Source organism: Schistocerca nitens, chromosome 2 (genome assembly GCF_023898315.1).
Source record: "Schistocerca nitens isolate TAMUIC-IGC-003100 chromosome 2, iqSchNite1.1, whole genome shotgun sequence".
Lineage (NCBI taxonomy): Eukaryota > Metazoa > Arthropoda > Insecta > Orthoptera > Acrididae > Schistocerca > Schistocerca nitens.
The window spans coordinates 262,825,541-262,848,703 of NC_064615.1; the positions used below are offsets into that span (position 1 = coordinate 262,825,541).

General features: G+C 52.0%; 1 protein-coding gene and 19 non-coding genes across 20 annotated transcripts in view; 15 read left to right on the plus strand and 5 right to left on the minus strand.

Annotated features, from left to right (window-relative positions):
- Positions 1–23: 23 nt before the first annotated feature.
- Trnam-cau (transfer RNA methionine (anticodon CAU)) lies at positions 24–96 on the plus strand. Its single transcript has one exon. It is a non-coding gene; the product is annotated as a tRNA-Met (tRNA).
- A 305-nt stretch (positions 97–401) lies between these two features.
- Trnae-uuc (transfer RNA glutamic acid (anticodon UUC)) lies at positions 402–473 on the plus strand. The gene has a single exon. It is a non-coding gene; the product is annotated as a tRNA-Glu (tRNA).
- A 6,224-nt stretch (positions 474–6,697) lies between these two features.
- Positions 6,698–6,769, minus strand: Trnag-ucc (transfer RNA glycine (anticodon UCC)). Its single transcript has one exon. It is a non-coding gene; the product is annotated as a tRNA-Gly (tRNA).
- A 1,115-nt stretch (positions 6,770–7,884) lies between these two features.
- The window catches only part of LOC126234972 (polycystic kidney disease protein 1-like 3), a 37,001-nt gene continuing 21,722 nt past the window's right edge, over positions 7,885–23,163 (plus strand). The window contains exon 1 of the mRNA XM_049943711.1: positions 7,885–8,538. Coding sequence (XP_049799668.1) covers positions 7,885–8,538 — 654 coding nt within the window. The remainder of the gene's footprint in view (positions 8,539–23,163) is intronic.
- Positions 13,788–13,859, minus strand: Trnag-ucc (transfer RNA glycine (anticodon UCC)). Its single transcript has one exon. It is a non-coding gene; the product is annotated as a tRNA-Gly (tRNA).
- Positions 14,207–14,277, plus strand: Trnag-gcc (transfer RNA glycine (anticodon GCC)). The gene has a single exon. It is a non-coding gene; the product is annotated as a tRNA-Gly (tRNA).
- On the plus strand, positions 14,660–14,732 carry Trnam-cau (transfer RNA methionine (anticodon CAU)). The gene has a single exon. It is a non-coding gene; the product is annotated as a tRNA-Met (tRNA).
- Positions 15,038–15,109, plus strand: Trnae-uuc (transfer RNA glutamic acid (anticodon UUC)). The gene has a single exon. It is a non-coding gene; the product is annotated as a tRNA-Glu (tRNA).
- Trnai-aau (transfer RNA isoleucine (anticodon AAU)) lies at positions 15,308–15,381 on the plus strand. Its single transcript has one exon. It is a non-coding gene; the product is annotated as a tRNA-Ile (tRNA).
- Positions 15,969–16,040, minus strand: Trnag-ucc (transfer RNA glycine (anticodon UCC)). Its single transcript has one exon. It is a non-coding gene; the product is annotated as a tRNA-Gly (tRNA).
- Positions 16,388–16,458, plus strand: Trnag-gcc (transfer RNA glycine (anticodon GCC)). The gene has a single exon. It is a non-coding gene; the product is annotated as a tRNA-Gly (tRNA).
- Trnam-cau (transfer RNA methionine (anticodon CAU)) lies at positions 16,841–16,913 on the plus strand. The gene has a single exon. It is a non-coding gene; the product is annotated as a tRNA-Met (tRNA).
- On the plus strand, positions 17,219–17,290 carry Trnae-uuc (transfer RNA glutamic acid (anticodon UUC)). The gene has a single exon. It is a non-coding gene; the product is annotated as a tRNA-Glu (tRNA).
- Trnai-aau (transfer RNA isoleucine (anticodon AAU)) lies at positions 17,489–17,562 on the plus strand. Its single transcript has one exon. It is a non-coding gene; the product is annotated as a tRNA-Ile (tRNA).
- On the minus strand, positions 18,150–18,221 carry Trnag-ucc (transfer RNA glycine (anticodon UCC)). The gene has a single exon. It is a non-coding gene; the product is annotated as a tRNA-Gly (tRNA).
- Trnag-gcc (transfer RNA glycine (anticodon GCC)) lies at positions 18,569–18,639 on the plus strand. The gene has a single exon. It is a non-coding gene; the product is annotated as a tRNA-Gly (tRNA).
- On the plus strand, positions 19,022–19,094 carry Trnam-cau (transfer RNA methionine (anticodon CAU)). Its single transcript has one exon. It is a non-coding gene; the product is annotated as a tRNA-Met (tRNA).
- Trnae-uuc (transfer RNA glutamic acid (anticodon UUC)) lies at positions 19,400–19,471 on the plus strand. Its single transcript has one exon. It is a non-coding gene; the product is annotated as a tRNA-Glu (tRNA).
- Trnai-aau (transfer RNA isoleucine (anticodon AAU)) lies at positions 19,670–19,743 on the plus strand. The gene has a single exon. It is a non-coding gene; the product is annotated as a tRNA-Ile (tRNA).
- Trnag-ucc (transfer RNA glycine (anticodon UCC)) lies at positions 20,331–20,402 on the minus strand. Its single transcript has one exon. It is a non-coding gene; the product is annotated as a tRNA-Gly (tRNA).

Below are 23,163 nucleotides of genomic sequence, written 5' to 3' on the forward strand. Positions count from 1 at the left end.
CCAGGAAAAGCGGTTCCACCCGTGCCTCGGTAGCGCAGAAGGCAGCGCGTAAGTCTCATAATCTTAAGGTCGTGAGTTCGATCCTCACCCGGGGCATTTAATTTTCTGTGTCTGATGGTGATGCTGTTGCTAGGGCACTAACTTATTTCTTGTTTGTTATCCACAACGGTTTCAACGCTTCAGCGGGAAAATGTTTACTTCCTGTTACTGCTACTTACAGCTTCCCTTTCCCTCTTCTCCCAGCACAGCATGAAGCCAAAAGCATTGCTCTGAGACGTTTGAGGTGCGCGCCTTGCCAGTCAGTATGCGCAAAGACGCTCGCAAAGAGAGAAGGGCGCCGACGTGGGACACGACACGAAATGCGACAAGCGACCGTCCGAACCGGCGGAGACACCCCCACATCCGGTGTGGTCTAGTGGCTAGGATACCTGGCTTTCACCCAGGAGGCCCGGGTTCGATTCCCGGTACCGGAACGGAATTTTTTCCACACGAACCGTGACAAGTTTGAGCTGACCGAGCTGCCGTTTCCCGTCCTGCTCGCAATATAGCTACTGTTTCGTGACCGTCAGCAGAATATAGACGAGGGAAGCAGACGTCCGACGACCATAGAAATGGTGTACGGCTTCATGCCATACGTTTCCAGCGCAGGGCTGAGCAACTGCATCTGCCGAGGCCCGTTAGCTCAGTTGGCAGTCGGGCTTGAGAAGCCGTGCGGCGCGGACGTGCTGTTTACGTCCTAGCCGCGACCAGCAGCTTAGCGGAGTCGGTGAGTGTTGTGCTAGCGGCGCATCGTCCATCGTACATAGGAAACGTTCACATGGCTCATTCTTTACGAAAGTCGACAGTAAAGTTCACATTCGAGAACCGTTTTGCCCGACCAAAAGCGCTTGAAGTTGAACGTTTTCTGAGAGAGGTAGTGAAATTAGATCCCAACGAACTATTTGGTATTCATCTTTCGATAGTGGCAAGTGTTGTATATGTGAAACTTATCAATGACGATTGCTGTGACCGACTGCTTCGGACGTCGGGAGGCTCTTATAAGTTCCTTCACTCCGACGGCAATGTAGGGACAGTCCTTGTGGAACCAGCGGGCATTGGAATCAGAACGGTACGTGTCTTTGAATTACCATTTGAGGTGACTGCCCACCAAGTAACTTTGGCCCTGCAACAGTATGGGACGGTCCTCGCCCATACGGAGGAGAAGTGGTTGAGCTTTGAGACTTACCCTGTTCTTAATGGCGTACGTCAAGTGAGAATCGACCTTCAGAAGCATATCCCCTCCTATGTATACGTTTGTGGCTGCAGAGCGATCGTCATGTATGATGGACAACCTCGTACATGCTCTGGTTGTGGAAAGGAAGGTCACGTTCGATCGGAGTGTTTACAACGACGTATTGCACAATTGCCGGTGGGCGCGAACCTCGATCCGCAACGGTCCCAAGCTTGGCCACTTACGTATGTCGCGGCTGCGCGAGGGGCTGTGGTGCCATTCCCCGCTGTTCCCGATCCTCCCGCTGCATCACAGGAGTCGTCCATGCAGCAGGATGCCCCGGTGGTCGACCAGTCTGTGCGGCCGGCGTCAGACGCCCCCAGTCCGGATGTCTCCGAGCGTGTGGAACCTCCGCGGACGGAAGTGATGGACGTGGTATCTGACGTGACGCCCGAGACGGGAGCGGACTCCGAAACACCTAGTGTGGGACAGTCTCAACCTTCAGACGTTGAGGAATCCCATACTTCGCGGCACCAACAAAAGAAGCGCAAGAAACAACGTATCGCGCCCCCAGATGCCGGCGAAGCAGCTCGCCCATATCGTGAAAAAGCAACACGGATTGCACAAACGCAGCGCGGCACTCCGGCGACGAGTTCTGCAACAGACTAGGCCCCTACGCAGCGAGTGGCAAGCCCCCCAGGTCACTGTGGCGTTGACGCCTGCAGTGTGACCCCCATGGATGTGAGTACGACGCGACCCCTTGAACCATGTGATGAGCTGGATCGAAAACTTCCGAACATGCACCGCACCGCCCCTGTGCATGATGAAGTAAATTGGGCTGATGATGTTGAGTTAGACGCTCAGGATGTTGGAACGACGGACCAACCACTGGCCGTGGACGACACCCATGGTCCCATGGGTAACGCATTACGACCAGGTTCAAGTGAGCCGGTCGACGGCTCGGGGGAAGGACAGCGAACCTAAAGGCTGACGGTGTCGCAGAGTTGTGCCCAATGAACCCTCAACAGGCGTATCGCATAGCGACAATCAACATTAATAAAATCAGCAGTGCTCGTAAACTGCAGCTTCTCAGTGACATGTTACGAGCGGCGGAAGTCGATATCGCCCTGTTACAGGAGGTCAGGGAGTCGGATCTCCAGTCCTTGCGCACATATACCGCTCACGTCCATCCTGGTACCGCGCACGAACTGGGCACCGCCATCTTAACCAAAGAGGGTCTCGAAGTTACGGACGTTGCGTTTCTACCTTCGGCGAGAGGTACAGCGCTTACGCTCGCTGGCGTCCGCATTATTAATGTCTACGCTCCATCTGGCTCCAGCAATAGAGGCGCCCGCTCGGAATTCTATAGGACTGACATAATGCCCCTGTTCGCGGGCAGGTACGATCACGTCGTTTTCGGCGGTGACTTCAACTGCGTGCTGTCACCCCGCGACCAGACGCCGAACTACAACACATGCCCGGAGCTCTCTGCCGTTATACGTGACATGGCCTTGCAGGACACATGGACCTGCCTCCATGGAGACGCGCCGGGGTTCACGTACTTTACGGCAACGTCAGCGAGCCGCCTGGACCGCATATATACGTCGCGCGAGCTTCGTCTCCGTCTTCAGCAGTCGGAACTCTGGCCGACGATCTTTTCAGATCATTTGGCGTATATCTGCACCATCACTCTGGCGCGCCAGTCAACCTATCGCGGTAGAGGATTGTGGAAATTGAATGTCGCTGTTCTGCAGGAACGTGATTGCCGTGTACAAGTCACCGACACCTGGACGAAATGCTTACGTCGCACACACGCCTATCCGTCGGTGCTCCTCTGGTGGATACATTGCGCCAAACCGGCTATGAGGAGGACACTAATGAACTACTCCCGCGATCGGATGCAATGGTACAATACCACGGTTGAATTTTACTTTAGTGTCCTCCGTGACATGTACAACCGTCCCGCACAACGACCGGTTAGTCTTGTAGAAATCAACCGCGTCAAAGCCAAACTGTTGCATCTCATGCGCCACAAGATGGAAGGCACCGTCATTCGAGCACGACTGGGATATGAGGTCGCGCACGAACGACCCTCATTGCACCACGTGGTAGGGGAAAAGCGGCAGTATACACGGAAACTCATCACGGCACTTCGGACGGTGGACGGCCAGCGGTTAACCACACAGGCCGAGATTAAAAAAGGGTTCGTGGATTATTATGCCCGTCTGTACTCGCAGAAGACACCAGATCGAGAGGCCCTTAATGACATACTCATGGCACTGCCGCGCCGTCTCGATCGCGCCACTGTCGATGCACTGCAGGAAGATGTGACGGAAGAGGAAGTGGCGACGGCCTTGGCAAAGGGTCGCAAGAATAAATCGCCTGGACCCGATGGACTGCCTATAGAATTCTACAGAGAATTTCAAAGTATCTTAACGCCGATGTTGCGACAGTTGTGCCAGGAGCTACTGAATCCTGAAGTGGCAGTCCCTCGCGAATTTACGCAGGGAATCATCATTCCAGTCCCGAAGACATCGTCCGGATACTCTGTGCATCAGTTCCGGCCGATAACACTGCTTAACAGTGATTACAAACTCTTTGCACGACTCCTGGCCCTTCGCTTCCGGTCGGCCCTTACACAGTTAACGGGAAAAGACCAGACTGGAGTCGGGTACAATCGCGCTATTCATATGGCGTTGTGTGATTACCGTGACCTGATAGCCATTGCAGATGCGTGTAGAATGCAAGGTGCCATGCTTGCGGTCGACTTAGAAAAAGCCTTTGATGCAGTCGGCCATGACTTTCTCCGCGAAACAATGACGGCGATGTGTGTTCCACAACGGCTCATTGCGTCTGTCTTGCGGCTTCTACATGGATCAGAGTCGATGGTCTTAGTAAACGGACTTTTGGCAGGACCCGTACAGATACACTGCTCTGTCAGACAGGGGTGTCCTCTCTCCATGAGCTTATTTGCCCTCGCGATTGAGCCGCTGTTGGTTCAACTCCACACAACGCTACGGGGCGTCATTGTGCGAGATGATAAATTTGTGTACCGGGCTTACGCGGATGATGTCGTCATCGTCGTACGTTCGAACGCAGAGGTTGACATGGCAATAGATCTGATTGAGAGATATGGCAAAGCGGCTGGTGCACAGCTCAACAGGCGGAAATCGGGAATTATGCACATTGGACGCGGGTTACCCGCGCAACCAGAAACCCGCATTAAGGTGCTTACAGAGTTGAAATGTTTGGGAGTAACGTACACTCAGAATATGCGCCGCACGATCGCTCTCAACTACAAACGCCTCTTGCACAATATCCGCGCCAGTATCCGACTACACACCTTACGGTCCCTCGATGCGCTGCAAAAGGTAGACTTCGTAAACACCTACCTGGTGTCGAAGATTATATATATAGCGCGAATATTTCCCATGCCGCGGGCGACAGCGGACAGACTCCAGGCAGTCTTCGGACATTACGTGAACCAAGGACATCTCTTTAAAGTAAGTAATGCGACGCTCACTCTCCCGCTGACAGCTGGCGGCCTCGGACTCATCAATGTATACGTCAAGGCCTTGGCTTTGTTCGTACGACTGACGCTATGGCATTGGAAACGCGACCATAACCGTCTGATCTCCTTCCTCCTGACGGAAATCGTGCCACCCAACCTGGACCCGCCGATCGCTATTCACCACATCCCACCAGCCTTGTGCCACTGCCGTACTTTTCTGCTCGACTACAGTTACCTGCGGAAGATGCTGCGTATTGACGACCTGCCCGCAGTCCGGAATGTGTACGGCACCCTCATGTTGCGACAGCGACGGAATGTGGTTGAAAGCAAGTATCCCCGGTACGACTGGACAGCGGTCTGGTGCAATATCCACCCCCCTAACTTACCGACGGCGGCGCGGGCCACGTGGTACTATTACGTGAATCGTAAATACCCAACGCAGTCACGTCTGCACCAGATTCATCTCGCGGCATCGCCGCTGTGCCCGACGTGCCAACTGCCAGATACGGACCTCCACCGGCTCGTTTGTGGGGCTGCAAAGGAAGTGTGGCAACTGCTTTGTCGCCTATTGGCCTTCATCCAACGCACGGCGCCGCACGCCATTTCAATGATGTCCCTACTCTGCCCTGATGATAACCCGTACCCACGAACGAAGAGACACGCAGTACATTGGTTAATGGGGGTAACTGTGTACTACCTATTTAGCACGTCGGATCATGACGTTGGCGAGTACAGATCATTCTTGGAGAACCAACACGCTATACTGAAGCGAACACAGACATACCGGAAACATTATGCCAATTTTCTTATTAAGGTGTTTGAAGACTTTCTGGTGAACCGTTGACGATAGGCATGAGCAGTTAGTCTATCTATCGCTGTACGGCGATGGTGGTATCTACACATGTCACAATTGTGTAAGGGTACAACAAGAATCCATGCATCCTTAATAAAAAAAAAAGAAAAAAAAAAAAAAAGAGAGAGAGAGAGAGAGAAAGAAAAAGGACCTCTCCGAATTCACCGGTTATAAATTTGCATCGAGAAGACGGCCTAGCGTCCGGAAAGTCGGAAAGTCTACCCCCCCCCCCCCCCTGTCCACAGTGGACATACGTTCCGGAACGGAACCATATGATTTTGGCCCAGGAGGGGCATCTTAATTTGATGTTAAAAAAACAAAAAAAAAACTAAATAAAATAAACTAAAAAAAAGTGGTTAACAAAATAAATAAAAAAATAAAAAAAAGTGGCAAATAAAAAAAAGTGGTTAAGGCGAAAAAAAATAAAAAAATAAAAAAATAAAAAAAAAAGTCGTAGAGCAAAAAAAAAAAAAAAAGTTGGTTAGAGCGTCGTGCTAATAACGCGAAGGTCGTGGGTTCGATCCCCCCACGGGCCACTAGTCTTTTACTACTACGAAAAGGCAGCGCCGATTTCAGCAGGCGAGTGTGATGACCAAAAGATCATCACCCTGCGTGGAAGTTGACGGAGGATCCGAACCCGACTTGTCGGGAAGCGCTACAGCATTCACTCGGCAATGGCCATAATATGTTGAATACACTGGTTCTCAACCGATAAAGACAAGATGAAAGAAAATGTCCGATTGCCGATTTGTAACAACTTTGGCCCTTGTCAGTACTTGGGCGGGTGAGCGCATGGGGACACAGGGTACTGTTGGCAGTTTTACTTCCTATTTTTTCTTTCTCCTTTGTTTTCGGAGCTACAACCCGATTCGGTCATGGACACGCCACCGTGAAAGGATGGGGGAGTGCTGTGTGCCCATCGCCTCGCCTCTCCTTACCTCTCTCAGTCGTTTCTCGTGCTTGTCGTTTTGATATAGGCCGATTTGAGAGCGTCAGCTCTCGCGTCAGTCGAGACAAGTCGAGACACACTATAGGCTGGTCTGCAGCGAGTAAGAAGGGGGAAAAAAACATTAATTTAAGGGCGCGTGGCGAAAGTACTCATACGCGAAATTAAAAAGCCTGTTGCGGTGGCCGGGAATCGAACCCGGATCAACTGCTTGGAAGGCAACTATGCTGACCATTACACCACCACCGCACAAGGAAGCGCCCCGACGCCGCGCTGTGTCGGCTTCCCGCCTGTCGGCAGCGGCCGAAGGTGATCGTACCTGGCAGGCGCATTTCGAGGTAGGCTAGGGGAGAACATCCAGCCGCATTCGGACGGCGTATCCGCGCACATTTCGCATCCTTTGGCAAGAGTCGGTGCCGGCGCCGGCGATGCAAGAGTACGCAGAGGACCGCGTTCTGGCGGCATTTTTTAGCAGTGCAGTGCAGGATTCAGCGTCTGCAGCATCTTCTCGACAGAATGCTACGGCGCTTGACGGCAGTCCCACTTTCCCTTGAGACATCTGCTCGGCAAGCAGCGTGAAGTTACTACTGGCCCGAGCATCGGTGGTTCAGTGGACAGTCGGCCCTCGGCGGCCGTGGTGAGCGGACGTGTGTTGCTTACGTCGCCGCTGCGTTTGGCTGTTGTGGTGAGTGCCGCCCTTGCTGTACACAGTAACGTGTTATTGTGTGGAATATGTGTAGAATTCCAACATGAGTCAATTAACACGACGGGATACGCTGAAGTTTGTGTTTGATTCAAACTATGCCAGACCAAAATCGTTTGAATTAGAATCGTGGATTGAGGAAGTTTTGAAACGTTCTTTTGATGACATTCTTGGAGTCCATTTATCGATAGTTAGTAGCACTGCCTATATTAAGTTTAAATCTGCCGAAATCTGTGACCAAATCATTGAATCTTGTAGTGGTCGTTTGAAGTTTAAGCATTGTGATGGGAATGTTGGAGAGGTTCACGTGTCTCATGCAGGGTTTGGTGTCCGCACCGTTCGAATATTCGAACTACCGTTTGAAGTACCTGCGGAACACATCAACGCTGCTTTGGACAGTTATGGTAAGGTCATCAGCAATGTTGCCGAAAAGTGGTTGTCTTTTAAAGTCCCTGTTTTGAACGGTGTTCGTCAGGTCAAGATTGAGTTGAAGAGACACATCCCGTCATATATCACTATTTGTGGATACAGGGCGATCGTTATGTACGACGGTCAACCTAGAACTTGTGCAGGTTGTGGTGCCACTGATCACGTTCGCGCTCAGTGTATGCAGCGACGAGTGACGCAATTACCAGCTGGCGAAAGGACGGTAACTAACAGGATGTCGACGCTGCCTCTCACATATGTAGCGGCAGTCCGCTCGACCACGACCGCGGAGGTGCAACCTGACGTGGCCACAGATCCCAGGGCTTCGGACTCTGTCCTAGATACACCCATGGACACTTCCAGTCCGGAAGGCATCGCTGTTCCTACTACAGAAGTACCGGTGGCCAGTAGCATCTCGGCGGTTCCGTCTTTAGACAGCCACCACGAGGTTGCTCACTCCCAGGCAGACCACACTGGTCGCCACGTTAGCAGCAATATGGATCCCATTTCCGTTCAAAATGCACTTCCACCTGCACAGGACTCCTCTTCTACCTCGTCGGCTGCAGATCTTCAAAGCGTCGCAACCTCTCCCCAGAAACACAAGAAAAGGAGGATCGCCCACAAGGCTGCCGCCAACGCCGCACCACCTTTGCGCGAAAAAGGGGCGCAAATTGCCCGTTCCTTGCCTGACATCTCTCTTGACCGCCCCACTGAGCAGCCGCAGCATGAGACCCCACAGGTCTCGGACGTCTCCGTGCCCCACCCCGATGGTGCCGGCCATGTCGCTGCGAACGAGGGACAGACCCCTCGTGAGGACCTCCGAGATACCCCCGAACATCAGTCTCACAATGATCAGGGCTCAATTGGCGAGGTGGCCGCTGTTCATGTGGTCAGTTGGGCCGATGACACTGACGATGTACAAATGGACCAGAGCCTGTCTGTGGTAGGGCCATCTACAGGAATTTTACCCGCATTACCGGCCGGCGACTTAAGTAGGACACGACCTGTCTCCAACCACCCGACGGGGGACGATGATTACATATCTGATACCTACTAATGATTTTCATTTTCTGTGCTTCTGCATATCTAGTTTGGCTTTTTTTCTCTTTCTGCCAACATTTAGCGGTTCATGCAGTCCTACCAGGATTATAAGTTAGCCACACTTAACATCAATAGAATAACTTCTGTACCGAAGCTCTCAAGCTTTCGTGATTATTTATACAGCTGCGATGCTGATATTGTGATGTTGCAAGAGGTCGATGATCAATTTCAGCCTGACATTCCTGGCTACCAATTACTCAAAAACACCACCCAAGACAGTTCTTCAGGTACCGCTCTATTAACCAAAGTGGGCGTGGCCGTCTCCGACGTTGAACGACTTGAAAATGGCAGGGGTATAGCGTGCCTTATCAACGGCATTAGATTTGTTAATGTATATGCCCCTTCCGGGAATCAGAATAGAACGAGACGGGCTCAGTTCTTTGCAAATGACTTATTATATCTTTTACGCCGCAGCCGGGAGGAAGTGGTTGTCGGAGGCGATTTTAATTGTGTTTTGAAGCCTAAGGACCAATGGCCGAACTTTAATGGATGCGCCGCTCTCGGCGAAACAGTACGTCAATTGGAGCTGGAGGATACGTGGGAAATAACACACGGGGAACAACGGTGCTTCACATACCATACTGCACTAATGGCCAGCCGCCTCGACAGGATCTACGTGGGGAAAAACCTGCGTGAGCGGGTATCTTCCTCGGCAACGTGGCCCCTGTATTTTTCCGACCATTTAGCTTACCATTGTGTCATTCGTATGGCGCGCCAGCAAACTTTCCGTGGTCGGACAGGATGGAAACTTAACGTCAGTATTCTCAGGGAACAGGCGTTACGAGACCGTCTACTAGAAGCCTGGGAAATTTGTTTACATCGACGACCAACATTCCCATCGGTGACGCAGTGGTGGTGCCGTTGTGCAAAACCTCGGATTATTCGTTGTTTGAAGGCGTATAGTTCTGACAGGAGCCGGATGCAGAAAGAGGCGTTTGAATTTTATTTTCGCTGTCTCCGTGACTTGTATTCTGAAGCACATATCACGCAGGAAAAATTTCTTCAGATTCAACGGATCAAATCAAAGTTGACGCTCCTCAAACGCAGGCAAATGGAAGGCGTTAAAATCCGTTCGCGAGATGGCGCGGGCACTTCTGACGAACAACCATCCGCCTTCCACCTAGGAAAAGAGAAACGCCGCGCACGACAAAAATTGATTACCCGCTTACGAACCGAAGACGGTACCTTTGTGACGACCCAGGCTGAAATTAAGGAGTCTATAACGGACTACTACGGGCGACTATACAGGGCACAACCAGCCGATGATGCGGCAATCGCGGCGATGCATGCATATCTTCCGACAACGCTCGATGACGCCGACAGGCAATTCTTGATCAGTGATGTCACCGCGGTGGAGATTCGGGAGGCACTGAGCAGGGCTCAGGCCAACAAATCACCCGGCGTTGATGGTCTGCCGATTGAATTTTATAAGCAGTTCTGGGACCTCCTCGAACATTGTTTTGTTTGCATCTGCAATGAACTGCGCGCCGGCCAACAGTTACCAGATGGTTTCAATGACAGCCTTATCGTTCTGGTCCCAAAAGAATACCCCCATCAAGATATTGCCAAATTCCGCCCCATCTCCCTGTTGAACTCTGATTACAAGATTGTGGCCCGCGTCCTAGCAGGTAGACTTAAAAATGTCCTTGCAAAAATTATACATCACAGCCAGGCAGCAGCGGTCCCGGGCCGCACGATCTTTAAATGTCTTGCAGATTACAGGGAGCTCATTTCGTTTACTGCCATCACACGCCCGGAAGCAGCAATCTTGGCTTTAGATCAATGTCAGGCCTTTGATCGGATCCTGCATCGCTACCTCTTCCACACCATGAACCACTTAGGATTTGGTGACGGCTTTACTGCCATGGTCAGCAACATGTACACCTCGGCCACTTCTCCGATCATCGTCAATGGTCAATTCACCCGACGGATTCCGATTCAGCGGTCAATCAGACAGGGCTGTCCCATGTCCATGTGTCTCTTCGTGATCGCAATTGAGCCACTGGTAAGGATGCTGAATTGTAACCTTCAAGGTTTCAACCTGTATTCCAGCACCCTCAAATGCATTGCGTACGCCGACGATGTGGGTGTCATTGTGCGTTCGGAACAAGACCTCACGGCCGTTAGGAATAGTATCACCGATTACGAGCGAGCATCCGGTTCTCAGCTAAACTATGGAAAGACTTGCCTCCTGCCTATAGGCAGTGGATTTCGAACAGACGCCCCTTTGCCGTACAGAGGATGTGCGACTCTCAAACTTCTTGGTATCAAGATGAGCAGTTGCCCCCTACGGACAACGGTAGACAATTGGAAACATCTTTTGGCTATGTCTCGGGGCTGCTTACAGCATCATAAAGGCAGAGAACAGGACTTATTGCAGAGAGTTCATTTCGTTAATACCACAATTCTCTCGAAGATTTGGTATGTCGGACAAATACTTCCTGTGGTCGACAGTGTTGCAAGGAAAATTATGTCGGCAGTAGGTTGGTACATCTGGAGGGGTGACATCTTCAAGGTGGGCATCAATGTCATCACTCTCCCACCTGACAAAGGCGGCCTCGGCCTGACGGATGTTCAAACGAAATGTAAGGCACTCTTGATCCGGCGTACACTGCAGCTCTGCCACGAATATCCTGACAGCGCGCTGAGTATGGCCATACGGACATTTCAGCCTCCGACTATGCACATCCCCATCAACCTACGGGAAACACATTTCAAAGCAAACCACATTAGGATGTTTCTTTTAGAAAGCAGTTATCTCCAAACGAAATCGAGTGTCCCGCTACGTGAACTTACCACTGCCCACCTCTACCGGCTACTGAATGACACAGGCAGGGTCAACCGCATGGAACTGAAGTATCCCTCTAAAGACTGGGCTCTCGTCTGGAAGACTATACATAACAAAGTGCTAGATACCGGTATTCGATCACTGTGGTATAAAGTTGTTAATGAAACTCTACCTACAGCCGAAAAACTTCATAAAATACATTTGTCAGCTACTGACAAATGTAGGGAGTGCGGCCTTGTCGACACTTTGCAACACAGATTTGTTTGTGGTGCGAACAGTCTTATTTGGGAATGGTGTCGAATGACCATGGCTTCGATCTGCCGCACGGCACGACGGCACATCTCTCTTACGTCCGTGCTCCAACCCGACGATGCGTACTACCCCACAACCAAGGCAAACACCTGGACGTGGTTGGCTGGACACACACTATGTTACTTACTTGGCGCCCAGGAGAGGCGTTCATACCGGGACTACAGATTATACCTCGCCACACAGGCACAACTGCTACTGCAGGATGTCAGACATAGGCAAAAGTTTGCCAATTATATCTTAGCGCTCCGAATCACGACCCTGTAAACGAATTCAGTAAGTTTTCTTCCACGGCCACGTATCCATACACCTTATCAAATATAAATAAAAAAAAAAACTAAATAACTATATTAACAATAAACAAAAACAAATATGTCCAACGAAAACAATGAAACATCGAAAGAGAAGAAACGGAACAAAGTCGATATTCATGGTGTCTGAGGTTGTCCCTGATTGGGAATGTTCATGCTTGGTGTTTTAACAGTCTTGTTTAACCTAGCCCTTCGTCTCCGTTAATTCAGCAGGAATTTGATTTACATTCTCCCAACATGGATGGTGAAGCTGACCATTCATTTGGACGTGGTGTCCACTGGGTTTTTCGTTTAATGTTTTATGTTTGGAAACTTACATCGAAGATGTATATGTTTCACTCAACTGCGAACATTACTTGCTTCTTTATTTATTTAACGTCGACGAAGGAAGCCGAAACAGGATTTATTTCTTCTATTTTTTTCTTCCTTCTTCTTCAAATCATTCCGCAGCAACATGGATTTCAAATTTTTCTTTTCCACATTAGTATGCAGTGCGCAGTTTTTTGGCGGCTGAGTCGTTCAGAGCTAAGAGAAGGAGACTTGGCAAACCGCACAGCAACACTGGAATTTATCAGACTAGTCCAAGCCATCGCTTGGGGAAGCCAAAGGCATACAAACTTTCGAGAAGACGAGCTTTGCGTGACGTCGGCACCCTGCAACACCGCATGCAGTTAAATCAAATAAACAATATTAAAAGGAAAAAAACATTAAAAAAAACCAAAAACATCAAAACCAAAACAACAAAACAAAAAACAAAAAACAAAAAAGTTTTTTTTTTAAATCAAAATCACTTCACACAAAAAGGAATCAAATCAACTATACATTTCAAAATCAACAGTGCAATAGCATAACAAGACTATAGCATTGAAGCTAGCCGAAGAAGGCAAAAAAGGTGAGCGAATGGATGGGCTGTATGGGGAGATGGGAGGCCCAAAAAACAAAATAAAGATAAAAAAAAAAAAAAAATAATGAAAAAAAAAAAGTTGGTTAGAGCGTCGTGCTAATAACGCGAAGGTCGTGGGTTCGATCCCCCCACGGGCCACTAGTCTTTTACTACTACGAAAAGGCAGCGCCGATTCCAGCAGGCGAGTGTGATGACCAAAAGATCATCACCCTGCGTGGAAGTTGACGGAGGATCCGAACCCGACTTGTCGGGAAGCGCTACAGCATTCACTCGGCAATGGCCATAATATGTTGAATACACTGGTTCTCAACCGATAAAGACAAGATGAAAGAAAATGTCCGATTGCCGATTTGTAACAACTTTGGCCCTTGTCAGTACTTGGGCGGGTGAGCGCATGGGGACACAGGGTACTGTTGGCAGTTTTACTTCCTATTTTTTCTTTCTCCTTTGTTTTCGGAGCTACAACCCGATTCGGTCATGGACACGCCACCGTGAAAGGATGGGGGAGTGCTGTGTGCCCATCGCCTCGCCTCTCCTTACCTCTCTCAGTCGTTTCTCGTGCTTGTCGTTTTGATATAGGCCGATTTGAGAGCGTCAGCTCTCGCGTCAGTCGAGACAAGTCGAGACACACTATAGGCTGGTCTGCAGCGAGTAAGAAGGGGGAAAAAAACATTAATTTAAGGGCGCGTGGCGAAAGTACTCATACGCGAAATTAAAAAGCCTGTTGCGGTGGCCGGGAATCGAACCCGGATCAACTGCTTGGAAGGCAACTATGCTGACCATTACACCACCACCGCACAAGGAAGCGCCCCGACGCCGCGCTGTGTCGGCTTCCCGCCTGTCGGCAGCGGCCGAAGGTGATCGTACCTGGCAGGCGCATTTCGAGGTAGGCTAGGGGAGAACATCCAGCCGCATTCGGACGGCGTATCCGCGCACATTTCGCATCCTTTGGCAAGAGTCGGTGCCGGCGCCGGCGATGCAAGAGTACGCAGAGGACCGCGTTCTGGCGGCATTTTTTAGCAGTGCAGTGCAGGATTCAGCGTCTGCAGCATCTTCTCGACAGAATGCTACGGCGCTTGACGGCAGTCCCACTTTCCCTTGAGACATCTGCTCGGCAAGCAGCGTGAAGTTACTACTGGCCCGAGCATCGGTGGTTCAGTGGTAGAATGCTCGCCTGCCACGCGGGCGGCCCGGGTTCGATTCCCGGCCGATGCATCGTTTTGCTGTTCCCGCGATAATGCTGCCGTGCTGCTTGCGCTCTTGAGATGCACGATCCACAAGAATGTATAGCTGGATTCCCTTGAGAAGAACCGAGAACGCAGCACTCGCGGGTCCCCACTAGGACGCTCGCATCATGTTCTACAGACTAGCGTCGGCCTGGCCTCACAATTTGCTATGTCCAGGTGCCTCCGACGCACTGAACGTTAACGACAAGGAGTGCTGCCTATCGTTTGCAAAAGCTGCAGCAACACCGCAATCAACTGGGCCGGCAATGCACGTCTAGCAACAGAACACGTTATCCAGGAAGTACAGTGTCTTTACGTCTAACATTGGGTATGGTTCTTACCCAGTTTCCAGGAAAAGCGGTTCCACCCGTGCCTTGGTAGCGCAGTAGGCAGCGCGTAAGTCTCATAATCTTAAGGTCGTGAGTTCGATCCTCACCCGGGGCATTTAATTTTCTGTGTCTGATGGTGATGCTGTTGCTAGGGCACTAACTTATTTCTTGTTTGTTATCCACAACGGTTTCAACGCTTCAGCGGGAAAATGTTTACTTCCTGTTACTGCTACTTACAGCTTCCCTTTCCCTCTTCTCCCAGCACAGCATGAAGCCAAAAGCATTGCTCTGAGACGTTTGAGGTGCGCGCCTTGCCAGTCAGTATGCGCAAAGACGCTCGCAAAGAGAGAAGGGCGCCGACGTGGGACACGACACGAAATGCGACAAGCGACCGTCCGAACCGGCGGAGACACCCCCACATCCGGTGTGGTCTAGTGGCTAGGATACCTGGCTTTCACCCAGGAGGCCCGGGTTCGATTCCCGGTACCGGAACGGAATTTTTTCCACACGAACCGTGACAAGTTTGAGCTGACCGAGCTGCCGTTTCCCGTCCTGCTCGCAATATAGCTACTGTTTCGTGACCGTCAGCAGAATATAGACGAGGGAAGCAGACGTCCGACGACCATAGAAATGGTGTACGGCTTCATGCCATACGTTTCCAGCGCAGGGCTGAGCAACTGCATCTGCCGAGGCCCGTTAGCTCAGTTGGTTAGAGCGTCGTGCTAATAACGCGAAGGTCGTGGGTTAGATCCCCCCACGGGCCACTAGTCTTTTACTACTACGAAAAGGCAGCGCCGATTTCAGCAGGCGAGTGTGATGACCAAAAGATCATCACCCTGCGTGGAAGTTGACGGAGGATCCGAACCCGACTTGTCGGGAAGCGCTACAGCATTCACTCGGCAATGGCCATAATATGTTGAATACACTGGTTCTCAACCGATAAAGACAAGATGAAAGAAAATGTCCGATTGCCGATTTGTAACAACTTTGGCCCTTGTCAGTACTTGGGCGGGTGAGCGCATGGGGACACAGGGTACTGTTGGCAGTTTTACTTCCTATTTTTTCTTTCTCCTTTGTTTTCGGAGCTACAACCCGATTCGGTCATGGACACGCCACCGTGAAAGGATGGGGGAGTGCTGTGTGCCCATCGCCTCGCCTCTCCTTACCTCTCTCAGTCGTTTCTCGTGCTTGTCGTTTTGATATAGGCCGATTTGAGAGCGTCAGCTCTCGCGTCAGTCGAGACAAGTCGAGACACACTATAGGCTGGTCTGCAGCGAGTAAGAAGGGGGAAAAAAACATTAATTTAAGGGCGCGTGGCGAAAGTACTCATACGCGAAATTAAAAAGCCTGTTGCGGTGGCCGGGAATCGAACCCGGATCAACTGCTTGGAAGGCAACTATGCTGACCATTACACCACCACCGCACAAGGAAGCGCCCCGACGCCGCGCTGTGTCGGCTTCCCGCCTGTCGGCAGCGGCCGAAGGTGATCGTACCTGGCAGGCGCATTTCGAGGTAGGCTAGGGGAGAACATCCAGCCGCATTCGGACGGCGTATCCGCGCACATTTCGCATCCTTTGGCAAGAGTCGGTGCCGGCGCCGGCGATGCAAGAGTACGCAGAGGACCGCGTTCTGGCGGCATTTTTTAGCAGTGCAGTGCAGGATTCAGCGTCTGCAGCATCTTCTCGACAGAATGCTACGGCGCTTGACGGCAGTCCCACTTTCCCTTGAGACATCTGCTCGGCAAGCAGCGTGAAGTTACTACTGGCCCGAGCATCGGTGGTTCAGTGGTAGAATGCTCGCCTGCCACGCGGGCGGCCCGGGTTCGATTCCCGGCCGATGCATCGTTTTGCTGTTCCCGCGATAATGCTGCCGTGCTGCTTGCGCTCTTGAGATGCACGATCCACAAGAATGTATAGCTGGATTCCCTTGAGAAGAACCGAGAACGCAGCACTCGCGGGTCCCCACTAGGACGCTCGCATCATGTTCTACAGACTAGCGTCGGCCTGGCCTCACAATTTGCTATGTCCAGGTGCCTCCGACGCACTGAACGTTAACGACAAGGAGTGCTGCCTATCGTTTGCAAAAGCTGCAGCAACACCGCAATCAACTGGGCCGGCAATGCACGTCTAGCAACAGAACACGTTATCCAGGAAGTACAGTGTCTTTACGTCTAACATTGGGTATGGTACTTACCCAGTTTCCAGGAAAAGCGGTTCCACCCGTGCCTTGGTAGCGCAGTAGGCAGCGCGTAAGTCTCATAATCTTAAGGTCGTGAGTTCGATCCTCACCCGGGGCATTTAATTTTCTGTGTCTGATGGTGATGCTGTTGCTAGGGCACTAACTTATTTCTTGTTTGTTATCCACAACGGTTTCAACGCTTCAGCGGGAAAATGTTTACTTCCTGTTACTGCTACTTACAGCTTCCCTTTCCCTCTTCTCCCAGCACAGCATGAAGCCAAAAGCATTGCTCTGAGACGTTTGAGGTGCGCGCCTTGCCAGTCAGTATGCGCAAAGACGCTCGCAAAGAGAGAAGGGCGCCGACGTGGGACACGACACGAAATGCGACAAGCGACCGTCCGAACCGGCGGAGACACCCCCACATCCGGTGTGGTCTAGTGGCTAGGATACCTGGCTTTCACCCAGGAGGCCCGGGTTCGATTCCCGGTACCGGAACGGAATTTTTTCCACACGAACCGTGACAAGTTTGAGCTGACCGAGCTGCCGTTTCCCGTCCTGCTCGCAATATAGCTACTGTTTCGTGACCGTCAGCAGAATATAGACGAGGGAAGCAGACGTCCGACGACCATAGAAATGGTGTACGGCTTCATGCCATACGTTTCCAGCGCAGGGCTGAGCAACTGCATCTGCCGAGGCCCGTTAGCTCAGTTGGTTAGAGCGTCGTGCTAATAACGCGAAGGTCGTGGGTTCGATCCCCCCACGGGCCACTAGTCTTTTACTACTACGAAAAGGCAGCGCCGATTTCAGCAGGCGAGTGTGATGACCAAAAGATCATCACCCTGCGTGGAAGTTGACGGAGGATCCGAACCCGACTTGTCGGGAAGCGCTACAGCATTCACTCGGCAATGGCCATAATATGTTGAATACACTGGTTCTCAACCGATAAAGACAAGATGAAAGAAAATGTCCGATTGCCGATTTGTAACAACTTTGGCCCTTGTCAGTACTTGGGCGGGTGAGCGCATGGGGACACAGGGTACTGTTGGCAGTTTTACTTCCTATTTTTTCTTTCTCCTTTGTTTTCGGAGCTACAACCCGATTCGGTCATGGACACGCCACCGTGAAAGGATGGGGGAGTGCTGTGTGCCCATCGCCTCGCCTCTCCTTACCTCTCTCAGTCGTTTCTCGTGCTTGTCGTTTTGATATAGGCCGATTTGAGAGCGTCAGCTCTCGCGTCAGTCGAGACAAGTCGAGACACACTATAGGCTGGTCTGCAGCGAGTAAGAAGGGGGAAAAAAACATTAATTTAAGGGCGCGTGGCGAAAGTACTCATACGCGAAATTAAAAAGCCTGTTGCGGTGGCCGGGAATCGAACCCGGATCAACTGCTTGGAAGGCAACTATGCTGACCATTACACCACCACCGCACAAGGAAGCGCCCCGACGCCGCGCTGTGTCGGCTTCCCGCCTGTCGGCAGCGGCCGAAGGTGATCGTACCTGGCAGGCGCATTTCGAGGTAGGCTAGGGGAGAACATCCAGCCGCATTCGGACGGCGTATCCGCGCACATTTCGCATCCTTTGGCAAGAGTCGGTGCCGGCGCCGGCGATGCAAGAGTACGCAGAGGACCGCGTTCTGGCGGCATTTTTTAGCAGTGCAGTGCAGGATTCAGCGTCTGCAGCATCTTCTCGACAGAATGCTACGGCGCTTGACGGCAGTCCCACTTTCCCTTGAGACATCTGCTCGGCAAGCAGCGTGAAGTTACTACTGGCCCGAGCATCGGTGGTTCAGTGGTAGAATGCTCGCCTGCCACGCGGGCGGCCCGGGTTCGATTCCCGGCCGATGCATCGTTTTGCTGTTCCCGCGATAATGCTGCCGTGCTGCTTGCGCTCTTGAGATGCACGATCCACAAGAATGTATAGCTGGATTCCCTTGAGAAGAACCGAGAACGCAGCACTCGCGGGTCCCCACTAGGACGCTCGCATCATGTTCTACAGACTAGCGTCGGCCTGGCCTCACAATTTGCTATGTCCAGGTGCCTCCGACGCACTGAACGTTAACGACAAGGAGTGCTGCCTATCGTTTGCAAAAGCTGCAGCAACACCGCAATCAACTGGGCCGGCAATGCACGTCTAGCAACAGAACACGTTATCCAGGAAGTACAGTGTCTTTACGTCTAACATTGGGTATGGTACTTACCCAGTTTCCAGGAAAAGCGGTTCCACCCGTGCCTTGGTAGCGCAGTAGGCAGCGCGTAAGTCTCATAATCTTAAGGTCGTGAGTTCGATCCTCACCCGGGGCATTTAATTTTCTGTGTCTGATGGTGATGCTGTTGCTAGGGCACTAACTTATTTCTTGTTTGTTATCCACAACGGTTTCAACGCTTCAGCGGGAAAATGTTTACTTCCTGTTACTGCTACTTACAGCTTCCCTTTCCCTCTTCTCCCAGCACAGCATGAAGCCAAAAGCATTGCTCTGAGACGTTTGAGGTGCGCGCCTTGCCAGTCAGTATGCGCAAAGACGCTCGCAAAGAGAGAAGGGCGCCGACGTGGGACACGACACGAAATGCGACAAGCGACCGTCCGAACCGGCGGAGACACCCCCACATCCGGTGTGGTCTAGTGGCTAGGATACCTGGCTTTCACCCAGGAGGCCCGGGTTCGATTCCCGGTACCGGAACGGAATTTTTTCCACACGAACCGTGACAAGTTTGAGCTGACCGAGCTGCCGTTTCCCGTCCTGCTCGCAATATAGCTACTGTTTCGTGACCGTCAGCAGAATATAGACGAGGGAAGCAGACGTCCGACGACCATAGAAATGGTGTACGGCTTCATGCCATACGTTTCCAGCGCAGGGCTGAGCAACTGCATCTGCCGAGGCCCGTTAGCTCAGTTGGTTAGAGCGTCGTGCTAATAACGCGAAGGTCGTGGGTTCGATCCCCCCACGGGCCACTAGTCTTTTACTACTACGAAAAGGCAGCGCCGATTTCAGCAGGCGAGTGTGATGACCAAAAGATCATCACCCTGCGTGGAAGTTGACGGAGGATCCGAACCCGACTTGTCGGGAAGCGCTACAGCATTCACTCGGCAATGGCCATAATATGTTGAATACACTGGTTCTCAACCGATAAAGACAAGATGAAAGAAAATGTCCGATTGCCGATTTGTAACAACTTTGGCCCTTGTCAGTACTTGGGCGGGTGAGCGCATGGGGACACAGGGTACTGTTGGCAGTTTTACTTCCTATTTTTTCTTTCTCCTTTGTTTTCGGAGCTACAACCCGATTCGGTCATGGACACGCCACCGTGAAAGGATGGGGGAGTGCTGTGTGCCCATCGCCTCGCCTCTCCTTACCTCTCTCAGTCGTTTCTCGTGCTTGTCGTTTTGATATAGGCCGATTTGAGAGCGTCAGCTCTCGCGTCAGTCGAGACAAGTCGAGACACACTATAGGCTGGTCTGCAGCGAGTAAGAAGGGGGAAAAAAACATTAATTTAAGGGCGCGTGGCGAAAGTACTCATACGCGAAATTAAAAAGCCTGTTGCGGTGGCCGGGAATCGAACCCGGATCAACTGCTTGGAAGGCAACTATGCTGACCATTACACCACCACCGCACAAGGAAGCGCCCCGACGCCGCGCTGTGTCGGCTTCCCGCCTGTCGGCAGCGGCCGAAGGTGATCGTACCTGGCAGGCGCATTTCGAGGTAGGCTAGGGGAGAACATCCAGCCGCATTCGGACGGCGTATCCGCGCACATTTCGCATCCTTTGGCAAGAGTCGGTGCCGGCGCCGGCGATGCAAGAGTACGCAGAGGACCGCGTTCTGGCGGCATTTTTTAGCAGTGCAGTGCAGGATTCAGCGTCTGCAGCATCTTCTCGACAGAATGCTACGGCGCTTGACGGCAGTCCCACTTTCCCTTGAGACATCTGCTCGGCAAGCAGCGTGAAGTTACTACTGGCCCGAGCATCGGTGGTTCAGTGGTAGTTGGCCTTTGGCTGTGCTGCGGTGAGGACGCGCTGTTTGTGTTCCTGCCGCGGAGCGAGCGCTTGTGTTGTTTACATCGTACTCGGCCGTTTCGCGCGTGCCGTACTCAGCATATAGATCACCATGGCGCACCAATACAGAAAATCGACGCTCAAATTTACATTCCGCAACGAATTTGCACGGCCCAAAGCACTCGAAGTCGAACGATTTCTACGAGAAGAAGTTAAAATCCCGGCGACCGACATTCTCGGCATTCACTTGTCCATTGTGAGTAGTATCGTATATGTCAAGATCATCAACGACGCAACATGTGAACGGATCCGTCGGGACACGAAACAGGGCCTCCGTTTCTGCCATGCTGATGGCAATGTGGGGACTGTACACGTCGATTACTCTGGCATGGGACTTCGCACGATCAGAATTTTCGAACTTCCTTTCGAATTACCGGCGGAGGACGTCGTGACAGCGCTGCGCCCCTACGGCACGGTCCATGATCATATTGCGGAAAAATGGACGCAATTCCAGACATATCCTGTGCTGAATGGAGTCCGCCAGGTCCGAATAGAACTTAAAAGACATTTACCTTCATATCTGACTATCGGTGGCTGCCGTGCCATCGTCATCTTCGATGGGCAACCAAAGACCTGCTCTGGTTGTGGGAAGGAGGGACACCTTAGATCTGAATGTCTCCAACGTCGAATCACGCAACTGCCGCCGGCTGACGCAGACCCGCCATCGCAGCCGACGCTGCTTTCCGTGACTTATGCAGCAGCCCTCACGACAGCTACCACTTCACCACGACAGCCGACATCCACTGTTGGGTCGCGGCTCCATCCTCCAAAACAGGACGATGACGACACACCCGTTCCACAAGCTACGGATTCACTTCCGATGCCGCCGCCCCCGTCGACGGATAACAACATACATGACGATAGCATGGCCGTAGACTCGCTTATTGTGCGTACAGCTGCCTTTGTGCCGGAACGTCGGGAATCTTTGCCGTCGTCTGACACAGAAGGACACTCCAGGAAGCAACGCTCCCCGAAGCGACGGAAGCGGAGGCGTAGAGCAACTTCCGAACGGGATGCGACGCAGCCTCCAGAGGACGAAGACTCCACCTTCAATGACGACGCTACCACAGAGGCAGCCGCCATTTGCTGCAGTGTGGCACCACCGAACGGAACTGAGGACAAACCACATATACCTACAGTGGCAACATCGGATGCCGATATGCAGGACAGATGCTGCACACCACCTTCTGGAGTGCAAGCACCCATGCCGAGTCCTGAGGACGCTAGGGAAGCAGATCTTGCATTGAGTTCCACGACGTGGGCGGATGACCGCGACGACGACGGAACCATGCAAGTTACGCCAACAGGGCCCACGCCATTGGCGCCGGCTCTCTAGAAAGGACGGCAGGTGAGGTTTGTGGGGATGCGGAGGTGTCAATAGAGTCAGAAGCGCCATAGGCAATTCCAGTCTTAATGGATAACTTAACACCTGCGGTTCGGCAACAAGCATATCGTATCGCCACGCTTAACCTCAACACGATACGAACGGCAGTGAAGATCCAGTTGCTGCGTGAGATGCTTCGTTCTTCGGATGTTGACATTGCCCTGTTGCAATAAGTGTATATAGCGGCCCTCCCCGTTTTCTACGGTTACGTGACACATATGTCACCGGCGGACCGGAATGGCAGCGGTACGGCAATACTAGTGCGCGACGGAATTGCCATCGAAGAAGTGACTTACCTTCCGTCAGGAAGGGGGCTGGCGATCACAGCACTGGGCACACGCATCATTAACATCTACGCTCCATCAGGAACTGACCAACGCCGCGAACGATCGCTGTTCTACTCGGAGGATATCGCCCCCCTCTTCATCAGCCGCTACGATCAATATATCTTCGGCGGCGACTTTAACTGTGTGCTCCACCCCAAAGACCAAGTCCCACACTTCTCGACTTGTCAAGAACTTCGGCTCCTGGTTCGTGATCTGCTTCTCACTGACACGTGGGAGACAGTGCACGGTGACCGTCCCGGGCCGACATACCTTACTAGTCACTCGGCCAGTCGCCTAGACCGCATTTATGTCTCACGAGCTCTAGCGCCGGGAGTATTGGACGCCGAACGTTGGCCGCTTGCCTTCTCCGATCATAGCGCTTTCATATGCACACTCACTCTACAACAGCAGCGAATATGGCGCAGCCGAGGACCCTGGAAGCTGAATGTGGCACATCTTCAAGACCCGGAATGCCGTCGAATTATCGCCAACACATGGCTGGATTGCGAACGTCGTCTTCCCCGATATCCTTCGACTCTAGCATGGTGGGTGGACTGTGCAAAACCAGCGTTTCGGCGTGTGCTAACTCAATTCGGTAAAGATATCGCAGCT